The sequence below is a fragment of the Zychaea mexicana genome (genome assembly GCF_025766255.1).
Source record: "Zychaea mexicana strain RSA 1403 chromosome Unknown BDB00scaffold_2, whole genome shotgun sequence".
NCBI lineage: Eukaryota > Fungi > Mucoromycota > Mucoromycetes > Mucorales > Lichtheimiaceae > Zychaea > Zychaea mexicana.
In genome coordinates, this window is record NW_026516665.1 from 426,563 (window position 1) to 452,361 (window position 25,799).

At 42.8% G+C, this 25,799-nt stretch overlaps 9 protein-coding genes across 9 annotated transcripts; 5 read left to right on the forward strand and 4 right to left on the reverse strand.

The window, feature by feature from the left end:
• Nucleotides 1–239: 239 nt before the first annotated feature.
• Nucleotides 240–837, reverse strand: BDB00DRAFT_224955 (uncharacterized protein). Its single transcript, XM_053116539.1, has one exon. The coding sequence runs from the start codon at nt 606–608 to the stop codon at nt 279–281; it is 330 nt and encodes a 109-aa protein (XP_052985508.1). The 5' UTR covers nt 609–837; the 3' UTR covers nt 240–278.
• BDB00DRAFT_866727 (putative RNA methyltransferase-domain-containing protein) lies at nt 709–2,336 on the forward strand (the record flags this gene model as incomplete). The annotated part of the gene is made up of 7 exons (XM_053126255.1): nt 709–741; nt 817–1,041; nt 1,115–1,245; nt 1,343–1,730; nt 1,794–1,882; nt 1,975–2,135; nt 2,239–2,336. 7 exons carry the CDS (start codon nt 709–711, stop codon nt 2,334–2,336), a joined length of 1,125 nt encoding a protein of 374 aa, XP_052985509.1.
• A 496-nt stretch (nt 2,337–2,832) lies between these two features.
• On the forward strand, nt 2,833–3,054 carry BDB00DRAFT_753665 (uncharacterized protein; the record flags this gene model as incomplete). The annotated part of the gene is made up of 1 exon (XM_053118705.1): nt 2,833–3,054. A coding segment is annotated over one exon (222 nt), but the record flags the coding sequence as incomplete, so codon positions are not given.
• Nucleotides 3,055–5,402: 2,348 nt separating this feature from the next.
• BDB00DRAFT_796015 (ADP-ribosylation factor family-domain-containing protein) lies at nt 5,403–6,870 on the forward strand. Its single transcript, XM_053121438.1, has 6 exons — nt 5,403–5,538; nt 5,620–5,729; nt 5,841–5,868; nt 5,967–6,048; nt 6,156–6,446; nt 6,525–6,870. The coding sequence occupies exons 1-6, from the start codon at nt 5,535–5,537 to the stop codon at nt 6,556–6,558; spliced, it is 549 nt and encodes a 182-aa protein (XP_052985511.1). The 5' UTR covers nt 5,403–5,534; the 3' UTR covers nt 6,559–6,870.
• Nucleotides 6,871–7,376, reverse strand: BDB00DRAFT_796020 (uncharacterized protein). Its single transcript, XM_053121439.1, has 3 exons — nt 7,218–7,376; nt 7,028–7,099; nt 6,871–6,949 (listed from the first exon to the last, which is right to left on the reverse strand). The coding sequence occupies exons 1-3, from the start codon at nt 7,348–7,350 to the stop codon at nt 6,903–6,905; spliced, it is 252 nt and encodes an 83-aa protein (XP_052985512.1). The 5' UTR covers nt 7,351–7,376; the 3' UTR covers nt 6,871–6,902.
• Nucleotides 7,377–10,527: 3,151 nt separating this feature from the next.
• Nucleotides 10,528–16,504, forward strand: BDB00DRAFT_796023 (mediator complex subunit 13 C-terminal-domain-containing protein). Its single transcript, XM_053121440.1, has 9 exons — nt 10,528–10,800; nt 10,913–11,210; nt 11,310–11,729; nt 11,808–14,036; nt 14,108–14,278; nt 14,342–14,701; nt 14,785–15,143; nt 15,208–15,601; nt 15,666–16,504. Exons 1-9 carry the CDS (start codon nt 10,762–10,764, stop codon nt 16,310–16,312), a joined length of 4,917 nt encoding a protein of 1,638 aa, XP_052985513.1. The 5' UTR covers nt 10,528–10,761; the 3' UTR covers nt 16,313–16,504.
• A 282-nt stretch (nt 16,505–16,786) lies between these two features.
• BDB00DRAFT_783331 (uncharacterized protein) lies at nt 16,787–18,953 on the forward strand (the record flags this gene model as incomplete). The annotated part of the gene is made up of 11 exons (XM_053120369.1): nt 16,787–16,814; nt 16,911–17,165; nt 17,239–17,273; nt 17,444–17,603; nt 17,697–17,724; nt 17,803–17,908; nt 17,995–18,234; nt 18,306–18,558; nt 18,629–18,644; nt 18,705–18,784; nt 18,865–18,953. The coding sequence occupies 11 exons, from the start codon at nt 16,787–16,789 to the stop codon at nt 18,951–18,953; spliced, it is 1,290 nt and encodes a 429-aa protein (XP_052985514.1).
• A 260-nt stretch (nt 18,954–19,213) lies between these two features.
• Nucleotides 19,214–19,714, reverse strand: BDB00DRAFT_866732 (60s acidic ribosomal protein-domain-containing protein; the record flags this gene model as incomplete). Its single annotated transcript, XM_053126256.1, has 3 exons — nt 19,214–19,227; nt 19,308–19,554; nt 19,649–19,714. 3 exons carry the CDS (start codon nt 19,712–19,714, stop codon nt 19,214–19,216), a joined length of 327 nt encoding a protein of 108 aa, XP_052985515.1.
• Nucleotides 19,715–23,129: 3,415 nt separating this feature from the next.
• Nucleotides 23,130–24,936, reverse strand: BDB00DRAFT_796028 (uncharacterized protein). The gene is made up of 4 exons (XM_053121441.1): nt 24,583–24,936; nt 24,476–24,511; nt 24,326–24,362; nt 23,130–24,224 (listed from the first exon to the last, which is right to left on the reverse strand). Exons 1-4 carry the CDS (start codon nt 24,842–24,844, stop codon nt 23,285–23,287), a joined length of 1,275 nt encoding a protein of 424 aa, XP_052985516.1. The 5' UTR covers nt 24,845–24,936; the 3' UTR covers nt 23,130–23,284.
• Nucleotides 24,937–25,799: the final 863 nt, after the last annotated feature.

Here is a 25,799-nt window from a genome sequence, read left to right on the forward strand (position 1 = left end):
GCTAACAATACAGAATATGCTGCTCACAGCCCGTTTGCCCAATCGTGTCAGCACGATAGCGCATGAAACGGTGGGAGCAACCACATATGTCTCTGAACGTTTCCTGTGCCTTAAAGAGGTGTTGTATTTTGTTCTTCGGCAACGATATTATCATCCAGCAATAGGTGGTGCTCGTACACTGGCAGACGATTGCCGTTAGGCGCGTTGGATATCAGAGCATTTGCGAATAGCGCGTCGTGCTCGGCTCCAGTAAGGCTGGGCCAAAACTCAGCGAAATATCAACCACATGGTACTCGAAGGACTTGTTCATTTTTTTCCCGAGGTGCGGCAGTACTCTTAATAAGGTCTTCTGTTAGAGCATAGTTTGCTGCAGCGACGATCCACCCCAAAATTCCTGTGGGTTTGCCGAGAAATATTATATATACTTTTGAAGAAATGGGTTGTTGCTGTGGTGTTGATGCTGTTGCGTCATCTAGCTCTATGGTGTCCGCGAGCACCATGTGGCTACAGAGGTAAAAAAAAATAAATAGGAAGACCAGCATTTGGGAAATATAGTGATTCAAATAGAACGCAAGCCTTGCCATCTGATGCTCCAAGTTTATGCGCATGGTTAAATGATAAACAAGCTGTCGTGGAAGACCACGCCTCTAAATCCTGACTAGGAAACCCCGCCAGTGAACCTTCTTTTTTTCCACTAGATCGATCGTCATGTCAACCAGCGGAAATCGACAACAGCAAAAGGTTATTAGTGTGTACATGCAAACGGTAGTAATTGCAACCGTTAACTCAAAACTATTGCCATTACAATAAACACAGCGCAAGAAGCCACCAAAAACATATGAAAACAAACATTTTTCCGGGCCTTTGTACGATCCCAATAGCAGTCGACCTGGCAAGGTTCAGAAAACGACAAATGATAATGCGAGCAATGATAAACAGAGATTCGAACGGCCGAGAAAGTACACAATTACTGTAGCAATCCCGGCCAGCGTAGTTGACAGTGCACCAACACTTGAAATGAAGACGATCTTGGCTGGGCAGGTTTGTTAACTGGAATAATTGGATACTGAGAAACAAATGAAAAAAAAAAACTGGTTATTCAAAAAGTAGATAGATTGCTCGAAGTCTCGTGATATTCAATGTGGATGAAGTGGTTATTTATGACGATAAGAAAAAATGGGCAGACAGCAAGATCAACCCCAATCTTTTTTTGGCACGCGTATTACAATACATGGAGACGCCGCAGTGAGTAAACTTTAACTTTTTACTAAAGAGCAGCAGCATTCTTGAGGTCTAAAGGAAAAAAAAGGAAAGTGATGAATGACTAAACGAGCTATAAAAGATATCTGCGAAAAGCATTGGTGCCCTTTCACCCTGATCTGAAGTTTGCCGGACTCTTACCGCCCTTAGAAACGCCACATCATCCTAATTTACAACAAGCGATGCGGTATCGTGAAGGTGTCACACTGAATAAAGAAGGAACAGGCACGCTGGTGGATATTGGCATGTACCGACGGGCACGACTTGAAAAGTTGATACAACCGGGAGTTCGGGTCACGGTGGAGCTACCGGAACCGCTCGCCGCAGCCGACACACGAAAGGGCCAAAAGCCAATCAACGTCAAGGCTGTGAGCCCAAAGGCGCCACGGGAAAAGGCAGGTCATTACTGGGGATACCATATCCGGCTGGCGTCGTCGTTTTCACGTGTGATTACAGAGTCACCCTATGAGGTATGACGAGAATGTTTGCATCATGTAACAATGTAAATAAGTTTACAATCGATGTAACTTTAGGGAGGCTACGATTTCACTGTGGGTATTTCGGACCGCGATGCGCGTGACATGTTCGATGACGGTGTGACGAATGAGGTCAAATCCTTCAAGTAAGCACAGCATGGTACAGACACAGACGCATCCAACTACTTGGCTGTCTACCTATTAATACACAAGCTACGTAACAAAATGTTTCTTTTAGACATCTTCTTTTTGCATTTGGGGGTCCATCAGGCGATCTGCAGGAGGCTGTTGAGGCGGATGAAGATCTCAAGTGTGCGGGTGAAGACACGGCTGAGTTGTTTGATCTTTTCGTCGATCCCAGTGCACGGGCTGGAACGCGATCGGTGCGACTGGAGGCAAGTGAGATGTATTTATACATCTTGGATGCTCACGTGTGTGTGAGAAACAAAATTTGTATGTGTGTGTGTGTGTATATTGTGTCTGACAACTCTTGGAACATTAGGAATCGATTACCACTGTGATGTCCGTGTTCCAGGCTGCGACTTCAAAAGGGTCGTGATTAAGTGTGCACGAGAGACGCGCAAAAAGCAGCGAACATAGACAGACACAACTAGATACTTTAGAGAGCGAGGGTGTGAGATGGCCGAGAATATACACATGCAAATCAATTTTATGCGCAACGTCATCAATTAAGCCAATTATGGATGCCTTGGCACACTTGTGAACTGGGAAACGACAGTGCGAGACAGAGAGGGTGAAGAGAGCGTGGAGGGTGGAAGAAGGGGTTTGCGGTTTGTGTTAGGAAAAGCGTTAAAAAAGCTTAATAAGACAAGCTACGTCCTTGACAGTTCACCCTACTTGTGCTGTGCTGCTGGTATTCTCCCTCCAGCAACAGTCAGATGTCACACAACCCTGAAAGCTGTTTGTCCAATATACACAAGACGTCAGCTGCAGCAATATGTCGTGCATCATGATTTGGACCATCCACCACCACTAATTTCTTCAGGCATTAATTCTTGGTCCGTAAAAAATTCTCTTCACGCTTCTTCTTTCTTTCTCTTCTCCTTCCCCCACTTTCTCGGACAGCACCACCTCCATGCAGCTTCAACAGCATCAGCACCAATCATCGCCAGTATCGATGAAGCAACACAGACACGTCTGTATCTATCCAAATTGCGGCTGGAGCTTCAAGCGCTTTGAGCATCTCAAACGGCACATGCTTGTTCATACCGGCGAACGACCACACGCTTGTCCATTCCCTGGCTGTGGAAAACGGTTCAGCCGATCCGACAACCTTCATGCCCATCATCGAACGCACTTGAAAAAGCGAATGAAGCAACATACAAAGACCAAGAACAACGGCTCAAGCTCACGTCCTCCAGCAAATACAGCAGAGCTTGCTGTCTCATTGGATACAAAGTATAACAACGACGGCAGCAATAACAGTGGCAGCATTAAAATGACACGGTGTGAGGAACCAGCAACAACAGCAACAACCACTCCCAAAGACCATCAACAAAATCATCATCATCGTCACCACCACCATCAGCAGCAGCATCATCATCAGCGATCTGCTAGCATCCCATCTCCCGCTTCTCCTCACCCTTCATCTGTATCTTCAACGTACTATGCAGCTGCTGCGGTCGCGGCAGCAGCTGCCGTTCATCCACCGCCACCTCCATCACAGCATTCAAATACTGATGAATCCAAACAATCACCGATATATACGTTCTCTCCACGCTACGCGTCTATGATACTGGATCATCATAGCAATAGCAACAAGCACGCCATCTCCTCCGCTTCTTCTATAGGACTGTATAATCATCCTGCGCACCATAATCATCATCATCAGCAACATCACTCACAACAGCATAATCACCATCATCATCAGGGACCTCCAGCGACGATGGAATACTCCACTTTTGCATGTGCTACATATGGACCGGATCAGACAGCCAACCCTAATCGTAACGATTCATCTCTCCAACCTTTTATCTCTGAATGGCACCCAGGAGGTGTTGCAAGAGGATACTAGGTTCCATTCACAAGCCTCAAATTATCACAGAAAATTATTTGCACTTTCCACATTCTGTTTCTTATCCTCAATTCGGCACAAATCAATAATAAATGAGATTTTATCTAACTGTAACTATCAAAGTGAGATTTGGGGGTGGAGAAAAAAACAAGTTATGTATGTCACTTGATATTATTTATAGCGCAGCAGCAACAAGCAGCATCAGCATATGTTATAGCATGCAATTTTTTCTTTCTTGTTTCTTCGTTTTCCATCTGCATGATGTTCTTATGATAACGACGAGAATAATGAATGGTATGCGCAAACCTATCCAATTAGCTTCGTGCTTTCAATTCTTCATCGCTCTCATAACGGAAGGTTTATTTCCAAACTGTAATAACAATAATTTATACACGATTAATGTGACGTACATTTATTGAATTGCTGCGGGTTTGTGTGGTCCGCTGGATATATACTTTCTCGTGTGCTCCCATCCCTTCCGGAAATCTTTTCTGATAGGTGCATCAGAGTAACTAATGGCTTGAATGCAGCAAAAGCTTAAAGTTACATGTTAGGGATCGCTAGCTCTCCTTTTTTTACATTGTTCTTTACAAGTAAAAAACGCCCCAAGTTCCTCGGTATATGACGTGGTATCATTACAATCACTCTCGTCTGATGAGATTTGGTATCTATAACATATAATAATAATTTATACCACTCACAACTGATCATTACACCATGAATACATCAAGACAACCCAACTCTTTATGAATATGGCGATAAAATGTCGAGCGACGACGTTTCGGATAATCTAGGAACACCTTGAGGAGTGAAGCAGAAACAAGATGTCGAAACTGTTCCATAACAACACTACATATGGCCTAGACCTGTGCACCAACTACGTACCTGGCACTGTATCATTTTTATTTTACAATCTGAGTAATATCAAATACATTTTATGATAAGTGCCTCTGGTCGTTATGTTTCTGAGTCGAGCAGGAAAAAATAATACCATTTAATTCTAGATAACGGACTGGATCAAAGGGCTCTACCGCGTGGAAAACAAGGGGAAATTGGGTATCCTTAGCTGGGTATAGCTGATGATTCACCTATGTAAGTAACAGGCAATACGCATACTTTCTGTATATACTATAACAACAAATTGTTATCCTCATCATATTTACTTATTTGCAACAGGGTCTTGTTCATCTGGTGTAACGAATGATCATATGTTTATCAAAAGCAGACAGATTATAAAGAGCAACTTGCATTTTTGTTTTGTTGTGATCCGCGCAAATTGGCGCATGCTTGTTATTGTCGATATAGCATGCACATGAGCGAGTATTGCTCATCAAAAGCGAGCAAGTACAAAAAACAAATCGCGTTTATGCCATCATGCCTTGTTGTTGTTGTTGCTATATACACAACACACATAGCTTGAATTCAAACAGATAGAGGGAGCGAATGACATACACTCTCAGTTGACTTGTTCTGCAGATATTTTTATCTCTTGTAGAATATTCACTGCCCTTCCCTATCAAAATAATTTATTTATTGGGAATGACGATCAACCCTCAAGAGTCGCCCTGTGCCTCAAGTTATAATCGTCTCTTATTGGAATAGCGGAGACCAGAAAGAGACTCAGTATTCATACAAACTGCTGCAAAACTAAAGGCAGCAGGAAGGGGTGTAAGCCTGTCGGTGAATCTGAAGTCCAAAAACTCAGTTGTAGTAACGCGCGTGACGAGAGCTCTCTTCCCTTTGCTCGTCTTTGATACTACTACATGGGTAACGGATGCTTTAAGTTTTAGTAAATGCCTTAATAGAAGAAAATTATCATCAAGCTAATGCGCTCCAAAACAACAACAGGTGCCCTATTCAGCAAAATATTTGGTCGATTGTGGGGTGAAAAAGAAGTCCGGATATTGATTCTTGGTCTTGATGGAGCTGGTAAAACTACCATTCTGTACAGACTTCAGGTAATAAAGGGGACGGCAGTATGGAAGACAGCACTTTTTCTGTCCCTTGCTGGTGGCTATTACACTCTATTTCTCCATATATGTATTAAATCTAATGTATTCCATAACTAGATTGGCGAAGTTGTTACCACCATTCCTAGTAAGTGTGGAGTATTACTAATGGACTGACCTCGATGATTCTCTATGTATTATATATCTATGTTCTAACGTATCGTCCTTGCTACAAACATTTCTTAGCCATCGGCTTCAATGTGGAGACCGTTTCTTACAAAAATATCAAGTTCCAAGTATGGGATTTGGGTGGACAGACAAGCATAAGGTAAACCAACCGATTAATGATGTTGGGGTTAGGGAAGGTGGAAAATAGCAAGAATGGAGAACCATCAATAAATTGTGGATACTGATGCGAAAGGTAAAAAAAAACAGACCTTATTGGCGATGTTACTATGCAAACACAGATGCCGTGATTTACGTTGTTGATAGCGTGGACAAGGATCGTATGCAGACATCAAAAGAGGAACTCCACGCCATGTTGGAGGAAGAGGAGCTAAAGGACGCAGCACTGCTAGTGTTTGCCAATAAGCAGGATATGGAGGGTGCTTTGTCTGCTGCCGAAGTGGCCGATGCACTGGGCCTTTCTACTCTGAAAAACCGACAGTACTCCATCTACAAAACAAGTGCAATTAAGGGCGAAGGCTTGACGGACGGTCTGGATTGGTAACGTAATTTTGTTCATATATATACACACGCCCTTGAGCTTGGCTGCTTAGTGTTAATTTCATTGGATCTGCATAGGTTGGTTAATATCATTCAAGAAAACAAGCAATAGAAAGAAACTCTCCGCTGCACATATCACACACATTCTCTCTCTCTCTCTCTCTCTCGCTCAATACGTACACACACACACTCACACACTCACAAAAGACACATGGCTTTTTTTTCCCTTCCACTGTAGACATCTTTTTTTTTTGCTTTTCTCTTCTAAACCAACGCTCTACTATATGTACTTGTATCTATCACCCCTCTTCTTTTGCTACCTAGCAAACCGTCTAGCCAACCGATTAATGAACCGGTTTAGCTCAGAACTTCCTCACTCTACATATGCACAAACAATTGAAACACACTAAATCAAGCAAAGATCATTTTTTTTTCTTTTTTCGGCCCCTCATTTTATTACAGTGTTAACGCGCGGCCTAACCAGGACGGTGACTTGCTCCTTCCTATACAAGACATAAAAGAATGAGTCAAGAGACGAATAACTGAGTACTTTTTTTTTAGATAACTGCTATGAAACTAACGTCGATGCGGGTATACTGGGGCGCACGGAGCCGGCGGATGATGCTCCTTTCTGCTTTGTCCACATAGGCATCCTTTAATACGACAGGCAATTTATAATAAGCCAAGAAGAAGAAAGGGAGATATACACACTGAGTTTTGCGTCTTTTGATATCATGCCGCTAAAAGAAGGCAATTAGAGACAAAACAAACCTCGACATCCCGGAACCAACGACACATTAGCCAAATGGTTTAGCCATTGTGTACTGAGGTGGGCCAAGTCCACTATTAGGGGGAAGCGGAAAGGAAAAGAACTCGAGACAATGGAAAGAATAACGAGTAACATTTTGACTGAAGTTTTCCCGTTTTATTTCAATTGCGGAGTTCGCTGCTGTACCGCTAAACAATGAGGATGTTGAGTGCAAGTGCTTGTACACGTGGCAGGTGTATTAACTTCTTTTTTAATACGCTCCCTCCATTAGAGTTTTGCCCGTGACGTAGAAAAAGAACTATGCGGATTCGAGAAATGCTAATGCTCTTGTAACTCGTCTAGTTTCTCCAAGTAGTCAATTGGAGAATGCCAATCAGGGTGACTATTTTGATCTGGCGGGATCTGTTGCGATAAGAAGGTACCATGGTAACACATGATCAAGGTAGTCTGGCTAATATCCTTCGGCTATACTTATCCTCTTCGTTTGCTTCTTAAGGGGGGGAGGGCAAATTGGATTAAGTATTGCGCTGCTCAAATGATTCCTCTACTTGTACACAAAGAAACACTTGATAATAGATATGTAGTAGCACTATATGTGCTTACTTTAAAACAGTGTTTCATTCATATTATATGATAATGGCGCTAAGCAGCTTGTGATAGCTTCGTTTGCAAGATGGCAAAAGATTATCGATATTAGTATGTCTGTTATATTCATTAAGCATATAATAGCTGTGATCTAAATCTAGAAAGGTTTATTCATTAGTAGCTATGATAATACTTGCAATAGTTAATTTGTACATGTTGAAGGAGCAGACTTAAAGTTAACCTTTTACAAAGCTCGCATCTCTTCGCTTGCGGCATTTGGTGACTCGCCATGTCCTTTTTACTAAGAGATGAAGCTACTTGTATATTAGAGGGTACGTTGTTATATCCGCAAGCACAAGTAAAGCAGAATTACATCAGTTTCGTAGAAAAAAGGACACATTAGTACAACCCCAAGCGTGTCTGTGCACTAGATTGTATTTAACAGATCATGTCGAATCATCAGGGTGATGGTGCTCATCCAATATACCTAGCCATTTTTAGATTGAGCAGTACCTATTCTTGGGAGTATGATACATTGTACATACAGATTATGTAGATCAGAGAGTACAATACAGGTATCAGAGCGGTTCCTTGTAAATTTTATATAGGACGTGGCGGTAACCATCACAGAGGCAGCATCATAGCTTATCATATAACAGTATCGTAAAATCAAGAGATGATAGTTAAATGATCTGAATCTCGCGTAATAGTGCGCAATTAAAACATCCCACTATAACTGTTATGTTGTTCGCTCTTGTTTTTTTAAGTGTCGTCGTTCGTTTGTATTGGCTCGTTGTGATAAAATACCCCAAAGTATCGGAATCAAAGAAGTCGGATTTCTACGCTGTCTAAAGCGGAACAGCTGAAAATTCCGAATAGTTCAGGCAATCAAAGAGATGAACATGTGTAGTGATTCTTCTGGATGCGGTAGAGTGAAAGCTAATCAACGAAGAAATGCTTCTAAAGATCCTGATTGAGACAAAGACGGTCGTCAGGACCCCTAAGTCAACATCGTGAGCAGCAGCAACACGAACATATGTCATCTTTTCGCCTTCACAATCATTCGTTAACTTGTGCAAGATGAAAGGGAACACGTATGTTCGTATAGTCATTTCGTGCATCTTGGGCCAATGACTGATCCTACTCTTGCATTCAGAGCAAAAAGAGGTAATGGAGAAAATTAATAAACATATAGATTTCTTTGATAGTCATTACACAACCATTTGACTGTTTCAAATCAGTGCTTACACGAATCTTATACGTTGGACCAATGTCATCTTCTGTTAGTGAGGAAACAATCACTGCTTTATGATATCACGATTCGGAGAAGTCATGCGCTTGGTTGTAGGTAACGTGAGTATGATATATCTCCTTCATGATCAATAACGCACGTATATCCATTGATATATTTAGTTTTCCAGACGGCCAGATGAAATTAAAAATGTCTTTGTAAAGTTCATTAATCGAGAGTCGCTACTGTATAGGCAGCCAACGAAAGACTTGAAGATATTCCGCTTAGTAAGATACTTATTATCATTGTTTCGCTTACTTTACAGTCTATCGTAAACACAGCTGCTTGAAGACAGTTAAAGAATTGACAGGTAAATAAGGCGCACGACTTTGATCCAAACCTCGATACGTACACATACAGTGGTTCCCCGTTTAATTTCACTCTCAATAACTTTTCTCTATACCCCCTTTAAGCATAGAACACTGCTTGAATCACCGTCGTTTTGTGTCAACCCTCAGCAGTCTCAACACTTTATAGGCCCCTTTGAGGTTGAAATTAAACGGGGAACCACTGTATGAGAAAGGCGAATCGATACCACGGCTAAACCGGCTTTTAGATGGAGAGTGTACATTGTTCGAAGTAGCCTCTTTGCGCAGGTTTCAAGGATCAAGGTTTTGAGATCAAGTCGCTATTGAAGAACCTAGAGCAATGCCACACTTTCAGTATAATAATGGCACCAAAGACTCACCACACCATTAAACAACTCCGCTTACGATTCGCAAGCTCATGTCGAGGGCCAACCTCTATCGCCACCGCCGCCACCACCATTGCAACAGCCAAGTGTATTTCATGACCAACAGGGCAATTACATACTACATATATTTCTTGCAGACTATACCCTTGATTAGTCTCACCGTCAGCAACAAGAGCAACCAGAAACCGCACACTCTTACTACAGCCAACAAGGGAGTTTATCCGACCTCTACACCAACTCATCAATATCTGCAGTAACCTTCACCAGCATTGCTATCGCCATCTTTGGGTGTCTCCGATCGCTCCATTTACAGTACATACCATCATCATCACAGCCAGTACTCACCGCATTCCGATCTCAATGTACCGAATTATTCCGTGGCCCCCTCCTCTTCACCGTACTGCGCCCCTCTACAGCAGCCACAGTCGCAAGCTCCACCTACTACTATGAAGTTTTCAGCAGAACATAATCGACGATAACATCATTACTTGAATTTAATGAGACGTAATGTCTACTTGCAACACATGGAAACGTACGTATCAAAGAAACGTTAGTAGTGATATTACCTCTAGAGGATGCACATGGTAATATAGCGATTTGCATATATGCATCATGTGAGGTCGAGTGATGCAGGCTCTCTCATAAAAGAAACAAGGATATAAATTAAAGTCGCACAAAGACTAGACCCTGGAGCACGCTTACGTGAGCCTTGTTCTATTCTTTTTTTACTTGTTTGAGTAAAAGCAGGCATTCCCGTTAAAATATGTTCATCGCCTTTGAGTACACTATGTCTGTGGAGTTTTCTGTGTTGTGACTTCCCGCTCATTCTCGCACTCACACATACACACACACACTCTCTCTCTCCGCCTGCAATATTGGCTCTGCGCGCCATCGCTAGTTTACTTTTTCCCTATCAGCAGCAACAAGGAAGGTTTGTCAACACCTCTCGGATAGCACAACACGTATACACACGGCTATGGTGACGGACACAAGCTTAACCAATATTCTGGTTGTGGTAAGTTCGACCCACCTAATAGCAATGGGCACGTTTATAATGGCCACCTCCTTACAGTAAAGAAAAACTGCGCTTTGGCACTCATTACTAAAATACTATCGATCTATCTTAGAATGGTGTGTCTCAGATCCGTTACCGAGCATACACTGACACTTGTAAACGATCTACACTTTTGCATTCGTTGAAAAAACAAGATCATAATTCGTCGAATGCACTAATCCAAGCATTTCATGAACTTTGCGATCTCAATATTCCGTGCACCTGGCGCGCTGTCCCACTGTCACGGAGCAATAACAATAACGATGACAAGAAGAACGGTGACACAGTTAAGCTCGAACTATGGGTATTTTGGTTCGATGAAAGACACACCGGTCGAATCGATGGCAATGATATGCTCAACCAGCTCGAAGGTATGTGCAACTTCTCTTTAATTCATATTCATGCGAGGCTAAATTATCCCCACGATGCAAAATGATTAATTGTTTGTACATTTAAAAACCACCTTACAGAAGTTAAAATGGGTACATTTACCTGGGAAACAGTTACCAATGGACTCACTACAGCAAAGTCATCACCATCTGCAAGCAGCAGTAACGGCAACAAAACGGCAAGCAACGGTAGTACTACTCGAGTCCGAGGCTTGGTATCCGTGTTTGAAGAGTACAAATTATTCATACGATCTATACGAAATGTGGTCCACAAATCCATTATTGCATACGGTGCTGTTCCATTGGGCGATGTCTATATTATGCCCGAATGCCGCACCACTCCCGAATACGATCTGCTGACGAGCGAAAATTACACCGCCTCCACCACTGCAGCCGTCGCGTATAACGCCTATATCACCGGAACTGATCTTGTATTTCGACCTTATACCCGCCAATTACGATTGCGCCGTCTCACAAGCGCGGATGGACCAGGCACAAAAGGTAACAGTGAATGGGCGCAAGGAACAAAGAAAGTGCATGTGAATAAATAAATATGCTAATCCTCTATGACACTATCAGTCATCCTTGCTCCTGCCGGCGAGCATGCTTACGTTACGTTATCACCAGTCGAAATATCTGAGCACGCTCGAGAAAAAGTGTTTCTCGAATGGTCAGCTTTATTCAACATACAGTTAACTGGATCTTTCGTCGCCATCCGCACTAAAACCAACGCCACTGTACTATACCCGTCAATGCTCGTTTTTGTACCCACGCCAATTCGAGATTCGCCTACTCTTATCTCTGGAATGAATGGTGTTTTGGGCAAGAATCGCGGCCTGACAGAAGATATCGGCAAGAAATGGAGTCAATGGGCGTGGTCCGAACACTTTAACAAGCACGACGACATTATCGACGGGCCTCGAAAAGATAACGATTGTCGAATCAATTACTGGAATTACAACAAACGTTTGTTTCACAGATTACTAGACGCATTAACAGTGCCGCCAGCGATAGACGAGCATAACGTTATTCAAAAAATGATGGAGCAGCCTATCATCCTTAGTCCTCTCATGGCAGCAAAAAGTGTCGGTACACCATCGCTTAGTCCATTCGCGCTCCCGACGATTGATTCGAACGATAAATCAACGGCGATGGAGATCCTCAACAATAACAGTGCAGAAGATGCCGTGGTTAGCAGCAATATCAGTAGCAACAATGTTGACGACACCAACAACAAAGGCAGTAGTGACTCTTTACAAGATTTTATTGCTCGTAACTTTGCTATCAACATGCCTATTGAAGAATTGTCCGGCAAAGAGCCCTTGGATCCGAATGCTGACCAACAGACACAACATGATAATTTAAATACGAATGACATCAGCAACGATCCAAATGCCCCAGAAGAACATGAAGCAGCAGAAGCAGAAGACGTTTCAACATTACCACAAGAGATTGCACAAACTTCACCAACCGAAAATATGGACGACTTTGGTTTGTCGTACGGCATGGATGAGTTTTCAGATCACCGCCAATGGGACGGTGGTCTAGACAACGATCTTGGAGACTTTGATTTTGATGTGACCGAGGCAGACTTCGATTTTTTTGCACCGTCAACGGATTCCAGCAGTAAAAAGGCAACAGTAGCCCAAACAACAACAGACACATTAGGACAACTAGCAAACACATCAACATCACTGCTGCCAATGGAAGACGTAATTCCAACGACCGCCGACAATCCTCTTGGTATATCAGCAGCAAGCAAAGAAGAGCCAATGCTCGTATCTGATGATTCTACTGCTGCCATACTGTCTACGTCAATGCAAGACGTGCCTATGGTATCTCAGCAGGAGCAACACCTGCCGGCACAACAAGAATTACACGAAAATGCAAACATCAAAGTTGCCTCTATGCCAACAGTGAATAGTAGCCCAGTGGCAAGCGATATCACTGCCGTCGCATCGAGCGATGCAGGTGCATCAACAGCAGTACCAGCAACGTTTGACACTTCCATATATACAATGACGCCAGACAGTAGATCGCCAACCCTTGTCCTTACAAAAGCAAAATATGTGGGCGAGCATCAGCACCTAGTGCCGCATGATTTTGCACCAGTCAGTTTTGTGGCAGGAGTTGACAACACGAAATACCTTGAAGGTGGAAAGTTTACATATGCTTGCAGCGATGATGAAAGTGACATTGCCAACAACAATAAAACGGGTACCACAAAGCATCGCCGAGCTCGAATCAACTACAACATGTATCGACCAGATTATATTCCAAGGAAGCTGATGAAATCCAGACGGAAAGCAGCACGATTGATGACTGAAAACGACCAGACAGTACCGATTGAAATTCCAAGCTCTTCGGACTCGGAGTCATCATCCTCTTCATCGTCAAATGACAGTGATGAGGACTATGTAACGTCATCTAGTATCAGTTTGAGCAGTCAAGAGGAGGAAGAGGACATTGACCCCGTTGATCGACTCCTGAGCGCGCAAATGACCTATGTTCGGCGGTTACTTGGTGATATTCGCAACCGACCTAAACGGCACCGGTTAGCCAATGTGGCTTTGGATTACGATAGCCCATTCGGTGGTATCGTTATCGATTCGGTTCATCCAGAGAAACTAAGCCAAAATGACATTGCTTCACTCGATCATCTGTGTCAGCAAACAGTTTGGGGTGGATATCCATTTGCTGGTGTTTTACCCGATGGAATGTCTTTCTGCCCAGATGGAACTTATCATGACGAGGCTGCCGAAGCTGTGATTGCCCGACAAACTGAACTGATCCAAAGTATCCGTGGAGGTAATAATTTGTCTTTCTGCTAGCTATGTTATGAAAACAATAACTTGAAGCTAATATCTACCTTCAAATAGATGTGACGCATGTACCAAGCCTTAGTGGCACTACGGCTCGAGCCATCCATGACTTCAAGACAATCTTGAAAGGCATTTTCCAGCCTACAGCTGACGAGGAAACGATACCACCGATAGGCTCAATTGGCGTGAAAGGGCCTCTCAAAGTGCAAGAATACTATGAATTGTCAGGTAGTGAAAACAAGAGAGATAGAAAACATAAGAATACGGGTTATTCACAACACTTCTTATTAGCTGAGAATGCACCAGTACACTCGAAATACTATGGCAAATTCCAAGTCAAGAAGCGGAAATCCGGTGAGCCAAATTTGAACATGCTTTTGCCGCCAGATATTGTCGTCGGACGCCAGAGCGAATGGGTCGAAGGTTCAACTGCTATGGTTGGCTTTTGGGAAAAGCTCAGGCTTGAACCGTACTCAAGCAAAAACAACATCTTATACTTTGTGGTGTATCCCGACAATCGTGACGTTGCGGCACAGCTATCGACATTTTTCACGAATCTCAATAATGTATACGAGACTTGCCAACTTGGCCTCCATCGTCCAGGAGCCACTGAGCAATTTTATCATGGTGCTGTACCTGTACCATCGCCAAGTAAGTTATCACTAATTTTTTTTGCGTCAAGCTCGCCAGTGTATTTTATATATGAAATTTTCTAAAATCCATATGCTATTAAGATGAATCGACTTGGAAAGATGGTTATATGGCAGCCTGTGAAAACCTTGGATCAGCATTGGGACGAGTAAACATCACATCACAAGAACATGACATAAGCAACATTGTAATATATCTGATGAACCCATCATCTCAACTATCATCAAACCTCGACCTCAGTCGATGTTTCAGTAAACTTCTTTCGGCTTATATCACGACGGCACGACGGCATCGAGCAAGTGATATCAGTACGAGTCGGTTTGTGATGCAGATCCTTCCACTAGATCATGCCCTACGCCTCGAAAACACGTGTACTTTGCTCGCCCTTAAAGATATCGCCTTCTCCATATACAGTCAATGCCATAGCATTGAACGACGACAGGTAAACACTTTCTTTTGTTTCCCCTAAAGTATCAATGCAGTTTCTGAATTCCTCTGTTAAATAGGACCATATTGACCATGTCCGTTCCATATCGAGCTTCTATACCCCACCATGGATCATTGCTCAGCAACCTCCAGGTTCCATTAAGCTGTCAATCAAAAATCCATTGGTCGCGTTCCCAACTGTAATTCTTGATCCCAGTGCAACACTTCACATGGCATATAGCTTCAGTTTGGATCGGCGATGGATGGTCATAGTCTGGTCAGATCACCGAGGCGAACTCTTGGAATTTGCCGTGCTCGAAATCCAGGCGGCTAGCAGCAAGACACCGGTGTCTCCGCTTGTCAAGGTATTTACGGAAGCATGGACTCGGACGCGCAATATTGCTCGCCGAACAGGTATCGCTTGGAGCTTCGTGCTAGCCAAGATTGGACTGATATTTGAGAGCGAACTTCAAGGTAATCAGAAAGCTACACGCACAGAAAATGCAAGTATACACTAACACATGATATAACTTTCTAGCATGGTTGGATTCTTTACATTCTACTGGTGATTCTGAAGAAAAAGTGGCCATTATCAGCATGGATGTAGAATCTCCATTACATTTCGACGACGAAGTAAGATCTCAGCACAATGAGCAAGACACAACGAACGCAAATGTATCCGACGCGTACACATTTGCATCTTCCTCACCCTACAATTCCACGACGAATTCAACGCCGAGTGGCACGATCAAGCCGACTGCGACTCCAGCTAAAGAGTTACTCGATGTCGATAGTGGCACATATATGATCATGCTGAACCATCGGATGGCATACTCAAGACAACGTGTTAACATTTACCAAGGAGACCTGGCAATGGAGCCAATGAACGAACTGGATAGCTGGATACTGTCATTATCTACCGGATACCTAGTCATTTCGCGGAACCCAGCTCTGGAGCAGGGACTTCCACGGAGCCAACCGCTGGCGCTGGAGCTCCATCTTGTATACAATAATCTATCACGTACACCTTATACCGCATTGCATGATATTATCAAGCAATATCATGCCCTGTCATACGTCAATTACCCTCCATCCTATGCCAGCAGCAGCAACGCCACTTTGTTACCAACGCATATTGCACTCGTTGAACGACTCTGCCGGATCCTTCTTGTTGTTGGCTCTTAATATTCTAGTTGTTTCTTTTCTTCGTCACTTCTTTCTCATCTGTATATAGTAAAATCAAAGCCAAAGAACCCCCGGTTTTTTTCACGCCACGTGGGCCATACTCAGAAAGCAAAACGCTTTGGGATATTGTGCTACATTCCTTTTATGTAACCATTTGAAGCCTAAAGATAACAATAACTGTTTTATTATCCCGTAAAGACGTGCAGCATTATTATTGTTTCGACGTTTGGGGTATAAACGTCATGGGTTGTTTTAAATGTTTTGTCCTCTTTATTGTAAACTGAAGCAGAATCCTTCAAAGGGGCCTCGAGGAGGTGTATGATGGTATAATGCGCCTTATCCCCTATTCTTTTTTTCCGCCTACTCTCTTTTTGACGTGACAGCCTTCTTAAGCTTCTATGATAAGATTGTTCCGGGACTTTTAGTTCCAGAAAAAACTCTCCTTGTTCCCACTTTCCCACAGTTTGACCAAAAATGACCGTCGTTCCCATTCCACCAGACGGTAAGCTAATTTAACGCATACGAACAGAAGCCTTGAAACGAAACAGAATGCAACTCTAAAACTCACTGTAATTCTCGTTCTCTCTCATATATAAAGAACTACCTGTCTTGGAAAACCTAATCACAGTGCGACACAAGTTATCGGCTCTCAAAAAGGATCGGGAGTCTAGTACACGAAGTGAAGAGGTCATGCCCTTGTACTTTGAAACAGAAAAGCAGATAGAGACCTTGGCATCACTGCGATCGGGCGATATTTGGGATCCTAAACTACGCAATCGGCTCAATGACGTGCTCGACGATGTCATGTCGCTTCTGTCACTCTTTTTTATGAGCTTGGGTCGTAACAGAGAAAGTGAGCTGAAACTTGTGCCAAGATTTCGCCGCGAGGGATAAGAAGCTTATCTTGCCTTATATTGTTCTACTAGGTCCGGCTGTATATGTTCACTTGGTTACAGTAGAGGTAAGCATGAGAAGTTGAGTTACTTTTGACCAGGCTTTCCCCACACCCCGCGTCGCTTTATATACACCAAAATGGGTGGGGTGACGGTTGAAGAAAGAGGCTGGATTTTAAAAGGAAGAATAGCTCAAGTCTTTTGGGAACCTAAAATAGCATCTGCTGCATTGTTGTAGAGATATTTGGAGCAACTAACACAGATGGGCATATATACCGACACTATCTTGGTGGAAATCGAAGAACGGGTTGCGGATGTTGAAAGCATCATTTATGCTGGCAATGCTGAAGTTGCATCATCGTTCCTTGATTTATTGAAGAAAAAACTGCTGCGATCTAGTAAGTCTAGCACATATATCTTTATTACGATCGTCAACTCTATAACTGTGACGCTGATTGTTACTATGGAGCATGCATTGGATGAGCTTCTAGCTGCGATCCGGGATATATCTCCCGATTTGTAAGTATTATATTAATACTGGATGTTTTGTTACTGCATTGGAACATAAAAGGGTTTGCTAACGTTGTTTTGAATCAGGAAACCTTTACATATTGAATTGGTCGCCATACGACGACAATTGGGCATCATTGCTTCACGGCCCAACGGATTTTCCTCCACTGATATAATTCCGTTTCAAGATAGGGTACGAAATGACGACAAAGGATGTCTGCAGCAATTGAGAAAATAGTTAACACAATTTTGCTTATTCTAATGGTTCTCCGTTGGTAGGTCCGCCACATCGACAAAGAATTTCGCCAGCAGTATGGCAATCTTACGGGACGAGCAGTCGTTGAAGGATTACTGGAACAGTTGTACGAGGAAGCTCACGATCTGATTGCATCAAGCGAAAATATATCGGCTTCCTTAATACCATTAGCAGATCGACTTAAGGATATAAAGGGACAATTGGAGAGACTTGCGTTCACACATCGATGGACCCTACGCGAAACTGACCTGTATACATTTCAGGTATGTTTCATAAAGAACTTTTATGTCCTTAATCGCAAATGTGCCATGGTTTGCTCTTTTCCAGCTCACAGAATGATGTCTTTAAGTTACAACTGCAAGAGATTGAAAAACTACGTGACGATGGCAAATTCAAAGACACAGAAGGCAATGTTGCAGAAGGACAGACGGTTATCAACTTTTTATTACGTGGTTGTTACCGGCTGATTACCAAAATGCTCAGCGAAAACGTACCGGTAGCGGAAGCTTTAATGCCAGTACATAACCAGTTAAGCACAGTGCGACGATGCCTTGTTGAAGTGACAAAGTGCGGCAAGCCGGACTCACGTAAGCTTTTGTCTTTTGGTGATAAATGTCTCGTATACTAACACCGCTATTGATTGTTCAACGTTTATAGCGCGCGATCTTTATCCGTATGTATACCTGTCTTTAAAATACACATTACAAGAATTTACTAATTTCCTCGTAAATAGGTATCAAATGAAATTGGCTAGTATCGATAACATGCGCATGAATGGAATTTTTTACGATGAAGACAACAATATTCCTGAAGGTAAGTTTGAAGAAACTTATACGGGTGGTTTCGCCACTGTCTAATTTCGAAGATACTAAACTTTACGTTCCGGTCGTTAGGACAAGCCATCTGCACTGCTCTGTTGAATGAATGCTACGACATCCTCCACGACCTTATTTCCGCTATCGACGACGATAGAACAGCTTAACACTTTTCCCTTCCATTTGTAAAAAGCCAAATCCATCAATAAACAAGACCCCTCTCAATCTCTAATAACTGCAGGTAAATGCCCCTTATCACTGTGTAAAAAATTCCGGTCCAGCAAGTTTTTCGATCCCAAGAATCCATAGCATATCGGTTAACAGTACATTACCATCCACAACATATTAAAAACGCCGTAAATGTAGATGTTTCTCATGATGAGACGCAAGCTTTATTCGATAAATGTGTAGGCGTTGTGCTATCAATTTAATCGAAAAGACCTATTGAAAAAGAATTAGTTTACTCTATGAATCTTTACTTTTACCAAATGTCCTTCCAAAAAAGCCTTTTAGCTACTTACCAAAGCCCATATCTTCATCGGATTCCTCCTTTTCTTCTTCCTTCTTCTCTTCCTCGGCAGCGGCCTCTTCAGTAGCAGCAGCACCACCAGCAGCGGGACCAGCAGCAGCAGCACCGGCACCGGCACCAACGTTGAAGATCAATTCCTTGAGGTCCTGACCCTCGAGAGCCTTCGCATAGAGCGAGAACCAGATAGGTTCGATTTCGGTCAAACCGGCAGCCTTGACAAGAGTCTGGAGCTTGTCAGACTACAATGACAGAATGTTTGTTAATATAAAACGGATATAATTGCCTACTCCGTGTAAAACACTAGCAAAGTCCTGTACACAAAAAGAAACATACGGTGACTTCGACATTGTCATCCTTGAGGATGAGGGCAGCGTAGACGATGGCAAGATCAGAAGACATTTGGAGATTTTTGTTGTCGCAAGTAACGTTTTAACCCTGACTGGGATACAAGTCGATCAAGGAGCTCATGAATACCGGGAGCGGTGCCCTTTTTATTTTTTCGTTCTGTGGCTTGGTGACCAATCGGGTCAACAAGCTAAGTTAAATCATTTACTCGAAAAAGTCCAGCAACTGTGAGTGATCCATGTAAGCGGCACTTCCATGGTAATATTCTTATGCTTAGTATAAAGGTACTTTAATTCCACATCAGTATACTCAATTTTTGAGTATGAGATAACCGTAACATCACCTGGATACTACTCTGTATCCCATTGCAGTCGAAATTCGCTTTTTCCTATGCGTAAGCACAACCAAAACCCTTATTTTTGTCCATAACATATATTCGGATATTAATTGATTAATCAGTTATCAAGATTAAAGTATGTATTCTTACTCGTATTCTTTCTCGTTGGCGGATGGGATCCAAGATTTAGGGAACCGCTTTTCTTTAGAGCAAGAGGAAAACGCGATTATAGACGGCAGCGACAAGTTCGATGAAAGGCTCTTACTCTTTCGACAACCAGACTGAGTCATTCTAGCTTATAGCTCAAATTCCGTTTTGTAAATATTTTAAGCAAGTAATCATTGATTTTGATATTTTCAGTAATGGCTGTCTATGGGGCATGCATCTATTAACGCAACTATTGAGCGTGTACATGGCAAACATTTATAGAAACTCATGTAGAGCGTATGCGGATTATATAACTTCACAGAACCAAATAAGATCTAAGCTATTTTTTTTAATGTTCTGAATAGTAAACATATGTAGAAAACGTGTTTTCGCTACTCTATTCGCCCTAGTTCGCATTCCACGTAGGTTTTGTGTGATAGAATACAGTTATTCCCTCCTTCTCCCGAGTAATACAAAAAGGAGAATCTGCTCTATAATACATGCATGAATCGTCATCTGTATCTTTTTCACCAGCCATATTGGTTCAAGAGCAAGTCCACTCGTATATATAAAACACGCGTCTCGTAATTCTTGCAAGAGTTACATACAAGGTGCCTGCTAGGAGTTGAATAGCTGAATTGTCGTCTTGGTGCTCGAGTGTATGAAGCACGTTTTAAAGCGAACTGGTAGTCTTGTTTGATCTAAAATGTTGTTGCTCTCTGTACAACATATACTTTTGCTTACAATGTATGGAAGCTATTTTATAGGGCAATGTCGTAATGAACCAGGGCGGTCACTTCGTAGTGAAGTTTTGTCTGCATTGACGCGTTCCGTCAAGATGTCAAGTTCCAGGTTCAAAAGTCAATACCTAATATCTGAAAAGGCTAAAATGTCCTAATAGCGGCGGTGTGGGGCTCCTTAACACCATTATTTTGCACGTTGTATACAGTCAAATAGGAAGAGCAGACTGTAATTAATTGACTGTCTGATAATCTCGATACGGTTGCTCAATGGTAGGACGTTTAACTATTTGTAATGGTTGTTTTATAACCCCTGGTAGCGTAAAAGCATACAGGATGATGATGAGATGTGTAAAGTCGCCCGCGTATAATAGGCTTGACGCTTATCCTCTTTTCGTATGAGTGAATGTTATCTCTTCATTGCGAGAAACCGTTCAAGTTGGTTGATCTTGCAGTTTTCAATATCGATCCTACATAGAAAGATACAAACATATCGGAAGGAGAACAATGAGAGGAAGCACTGTCAAACCATGTACTAGGAGCTACCTGGTCCTCCAAATGCTTCTATCATTATTAAGCTCCAGAAAGATACATTATGCTTTGCCTTGACCTCACAAAACCTGCGGTATTGCAAGATATAAGTAATACATATGCCAGGCCAACCCCGGGGATGTAATCTGGATAATTCTTACCTTTTTTAAATTACAGTCAAGTATATCACTCTTGCATGATTTTCATAATGCTTAGGCGGCGATGATTTAGTGTACATCAATCAATACTGTCATCACCAATCGTATGCATTTTTCTATCGATTTCTAACACTATACAAACGAATGTAAATCAACGTCATTCGTATCTTTAACACAAGTCGACGAGTTTCTAATGAGATACAAAATGCATACATGCGGACAATCTTACTGTTGTATAAGCTAAATGTAATGCACGAAACTAAATATATTAAATACAGAAAATATTCTCGATTTGACATCATCATACGATCTTGGTTTATATTTAACGATAATGCAGCAGTACGACAACAAAACACACCACATCTTCCACGTTTTCGATGATATATATCAGTATTGTGTGTTCCGAGATTAGCTGATGCGTGCAGCACACCACAAATTTGTGCTTCCACTAAGAGACACTAAACTGACTCATTTAGGCTGCTGCATGATGCTGGAATCGTTGTATCGTACCACATATATTAACCAAGTTGGCTGCGTACTAAAAACAAAATTTGAGTTCAGCATGCTGCTGTAATAATGATCTGCCAGTTGGCTTACATGCTGCTGCCCTGCAGAAACAGCAGCAACAGCAACAGCTGCAGCAGTAGGATATACAGAAGAACAATTGGGGAGTAAATCTTTGAACACCAATTATGGTACTGTCTATGATACATCATTCATTCTATCACGATACAGTAAATTTAACTTTCCTCACCCGCTGTTCTATGCGAATTAGAAAAAGCAAATCCACAGTCATGGTAGTGACTCAAGTTTGTCCCTCAATTCTGCATGGGTGAAATGATGATTCTCCCTTTCGTTTCATCTGCAGCGATGGAGTGCAATGAGTGTAGTTCAATGCAATGCATTAAAGAATCGTCTTGCCTTTCTCTTTTGTTTAGCGACCCATATGCAAGGCGATCACTACACTAGTCGACTTTCACAGAAGAGAGAGAGGGGGGGTGGAAAGGGAAGGAGGTTTCATCTAGAAAGAAAAGCGCAGAGTAGAGAGAAGGAGCCCCTTGCCGCTGAGTTGGCTTCTTCTGTATGAGAAAAAGAGATCTTGTTAAGGGATAAAGGAGTGCATTACCCAATGAGAAAATCTACGGGATCCATGTGCAGTGGGCGCGTCTTGTTCTTTCTTCTTCTTTCCTTTTGACCTTTCCAAATGCACAATCAAGTTGAATACACAAATCACGAGCGTTCCGGGAAGGCTCTGGCAAGGCTTATACAAACGGAGTCACGCACGATACAATGCGGACAGACCAAAGAAGATCTCCCCCAACCCACAACCATACGACTCTACCGACCCTCCTCCTCCTTGGGGAACGAGCCAAAGGAGTGCCTCTTTCGCTCTTCCTGTGTATATCATTATCAACACTCTTCCTCCTCTTCCGGCTTGCATATTATGCGGTCAGCTTTCCCTCTTTCTATCTCCTCTCCTCCTCCTTTCCCTCCTCCTAAGGCGGCATAAAATGAGTGTTTATCTCCGAGTTATCAAGTTAGCAATAATGGATATAGTGAATTTATTGTAAGTATAGAGGAAGGGAGAACGATTGAAAGAAAAGAAAAGAAATAGATAACTACCATAAAATATAATGTCATACACAATAACTATAGGGAAAGGGAAATATAAATTATGCTATGGCGGGATTACGGATTGCCATTCCGATCTCTATTTTCCACCACGGAAGAGGTCTTGCACCGATCTACGCTTGCTCTTGGGGGGTGTGGCTGTGCCATTAGATCCAGAGCTAATTTTTTTTGCGTTTCCGTTGGTTGGCAGCTGGGGAACAGGAGGTGGGGTCACGTCAGTGCCAATTGAGAACTGGTCTCCATTGTGAGGGAATGCAAAGTCGCTTGTGCTCAGAATACGGCTCTTTTCGGATGATGCCTGGTACTTTCTGACCTGTTCGGAAGCATGAGGAGAAGCAGGCGGCGTGGCTAAATGCTGCTTTGTGGCATTGTTGGTATTAGTGGAGGTGTTGGGCGTCGGCTCGTACTTGGTGTTTGGATTGGGTTCGTACTCCTTAATAACGGTTCGGGTTTGTTGCTGTGATTGTGGTTGCATTGGTGCCGCAGCCGGCGATGATCCGTTTGTAGCAGGAAGTTTGGCGTCGCCGTTTGTGGCACCATTATGTTGATGGCCGTTGCTGTTGGGTGCTGCAGCAATATTGCCGTTTTCGCTGTCGCTCTTTACGGATCCTCCGTTGACTTCAGGCTGTGCAGACCCTGTGGCAGAAGCAATTTCTTCGTCTTCAGGTTGCTCGTCCGTTGACGAAAGAGCCTGCTCTGAATCAAGGTCGTTATTGTGCGACGATGCGCCAGCAGTCTTGTCATCCGCCGATTTCTCCGTTGCGGGGGGTGTGATCGTCGCGGGGTTGACTGCCTGATGACGTGCAGGAGGCGCTGCTGGCGTTTGCTCACCAGGAGGATAGTAGTACTCTTCTTCGTTTTGCTCGTTCATCCAGTCTCGCTGTTTTCTACGAGCTTCTTCAAAGATGGAAAACCAGTTTGTTGGAACATTGACGCGCAATTGGCGGGTCCACAGATGCACTGGCGGATTGCCTGCCTCGTCGAATGCATCATATGCATCAAAATCGCCAGGAATATATCTAAACGGATCATGTTAGCCTGATCTTTTCGTTCTTATATCTCCCATACATGAACAATGATTAAAGAGAGAAAGAAGGGGACTACCCAAAGTAATTCTTACCTGGCTTCAGACCATCGCATTGGGGTTGAGTCAGAGCCTGTATAGCCCAATATAATAAGGGGAATCAGTAAGATGAAGATTGAGTGCTTTTCCGCCATAACGGCGATGGTAGGCTCAAAGTTAAGAAATTAGAGAAAAAGTTTAACTTACGAAGCACAGCGAAACAGCACATATCGTCATCCCAGCCTACAGATGCAGAATACTTGTCGTGTCATAAGTAAGACTCTATTAAAGTAGCGCCTTTGTTTTGATCATACCTTCAAACAGTGCAACAGACACGTTTCTAATCTTGACAATGTACAGTGAGCCTTGCTTCAGATCATCATGCTCGATAGGCTGCAGGGCAACATCCATTACCACAGGCTTGTGAGAGCCAAAGCCAAGTAGCTTTTTATTCTCTGAAGGCGGAGGTGACATGATGGAAAAATTGGCTGCGGAATAGGCAGAATTGGACCATCGGGCCATACGGGCAGCTTCATCATTGCTGTTGTTGTTCTTCTTGCTCTTGCGGTCGACCATGTTCTAATAAGGCTTATGCTATTGCTGTGAGTGTATGTAATCGACAAGAGGAATACGTCAGAGGATCAATCAAGTAAAATAGAAGACACAAGGAAGAAAAGAGAGAAGAGAAGCGAGCTCAGTCGAAAAAATGCATCAATATATATATAGACAGTTACACCCTTTGCATTAAAGCGTTGAAGGGCCAAAATAGTGACACGATGCAGGCCTTGCATCCTGATTTACCAACTTGTTCCAAAAATACACACTAGCATATACGCACAGGTACTTTTATTGAAAAAGAGACAGCAGCGGCAGTTGCTATGTCCACGATAACAGACAAGTACTCCACAATACACTCGTACGTTTCTGCTAACTACACATGCTCATCAATCTTGCAATTTGCACATACATCTTCAAGGACGAATTGAAAAGCATGCACTTGCTTGTTGCCAGATAGCCATTGGATATAGGGGTGGCGTCGCACATAGGAGGCAAAAAATGGCGCCGGAATGAGGCGCTGACGATGACCTTAACGAGCGAGAGCAAAAGACAAAAGTTACCCGGTCAAGACAAGCCTTTTCCGGGCAACCGAGAGGGAATAAAACACAAGCCCACCTGTGCGCGTGTCGGCGCTCTTCCAGTTTCTCTACTTTTTTGTTTTATTCCAGAAGCGCATAGTGCATTATTTATCTACTAAATATTGATACACAGTAGGAACAACACACCACACAGATTTATCACCAATACATCAGATGAAGAGCTGTATTATGTGTTGTGAGATGCAGAGAGTGTAGTCGATTTTCGTACATACACAAAACTGCATCCTCTTCCCCTTTTCTCTCTATCGCTTGCGCGGTGTGATCCGGCCTTTCAGAAGAAAAAAGGCTCTAGTGCTAAACTGACTTTTTTCTATCTTCTCAGCCAAAATGACTGCATAAAAAAGCGGTACAGACACAGGTACGCGGATATTTTG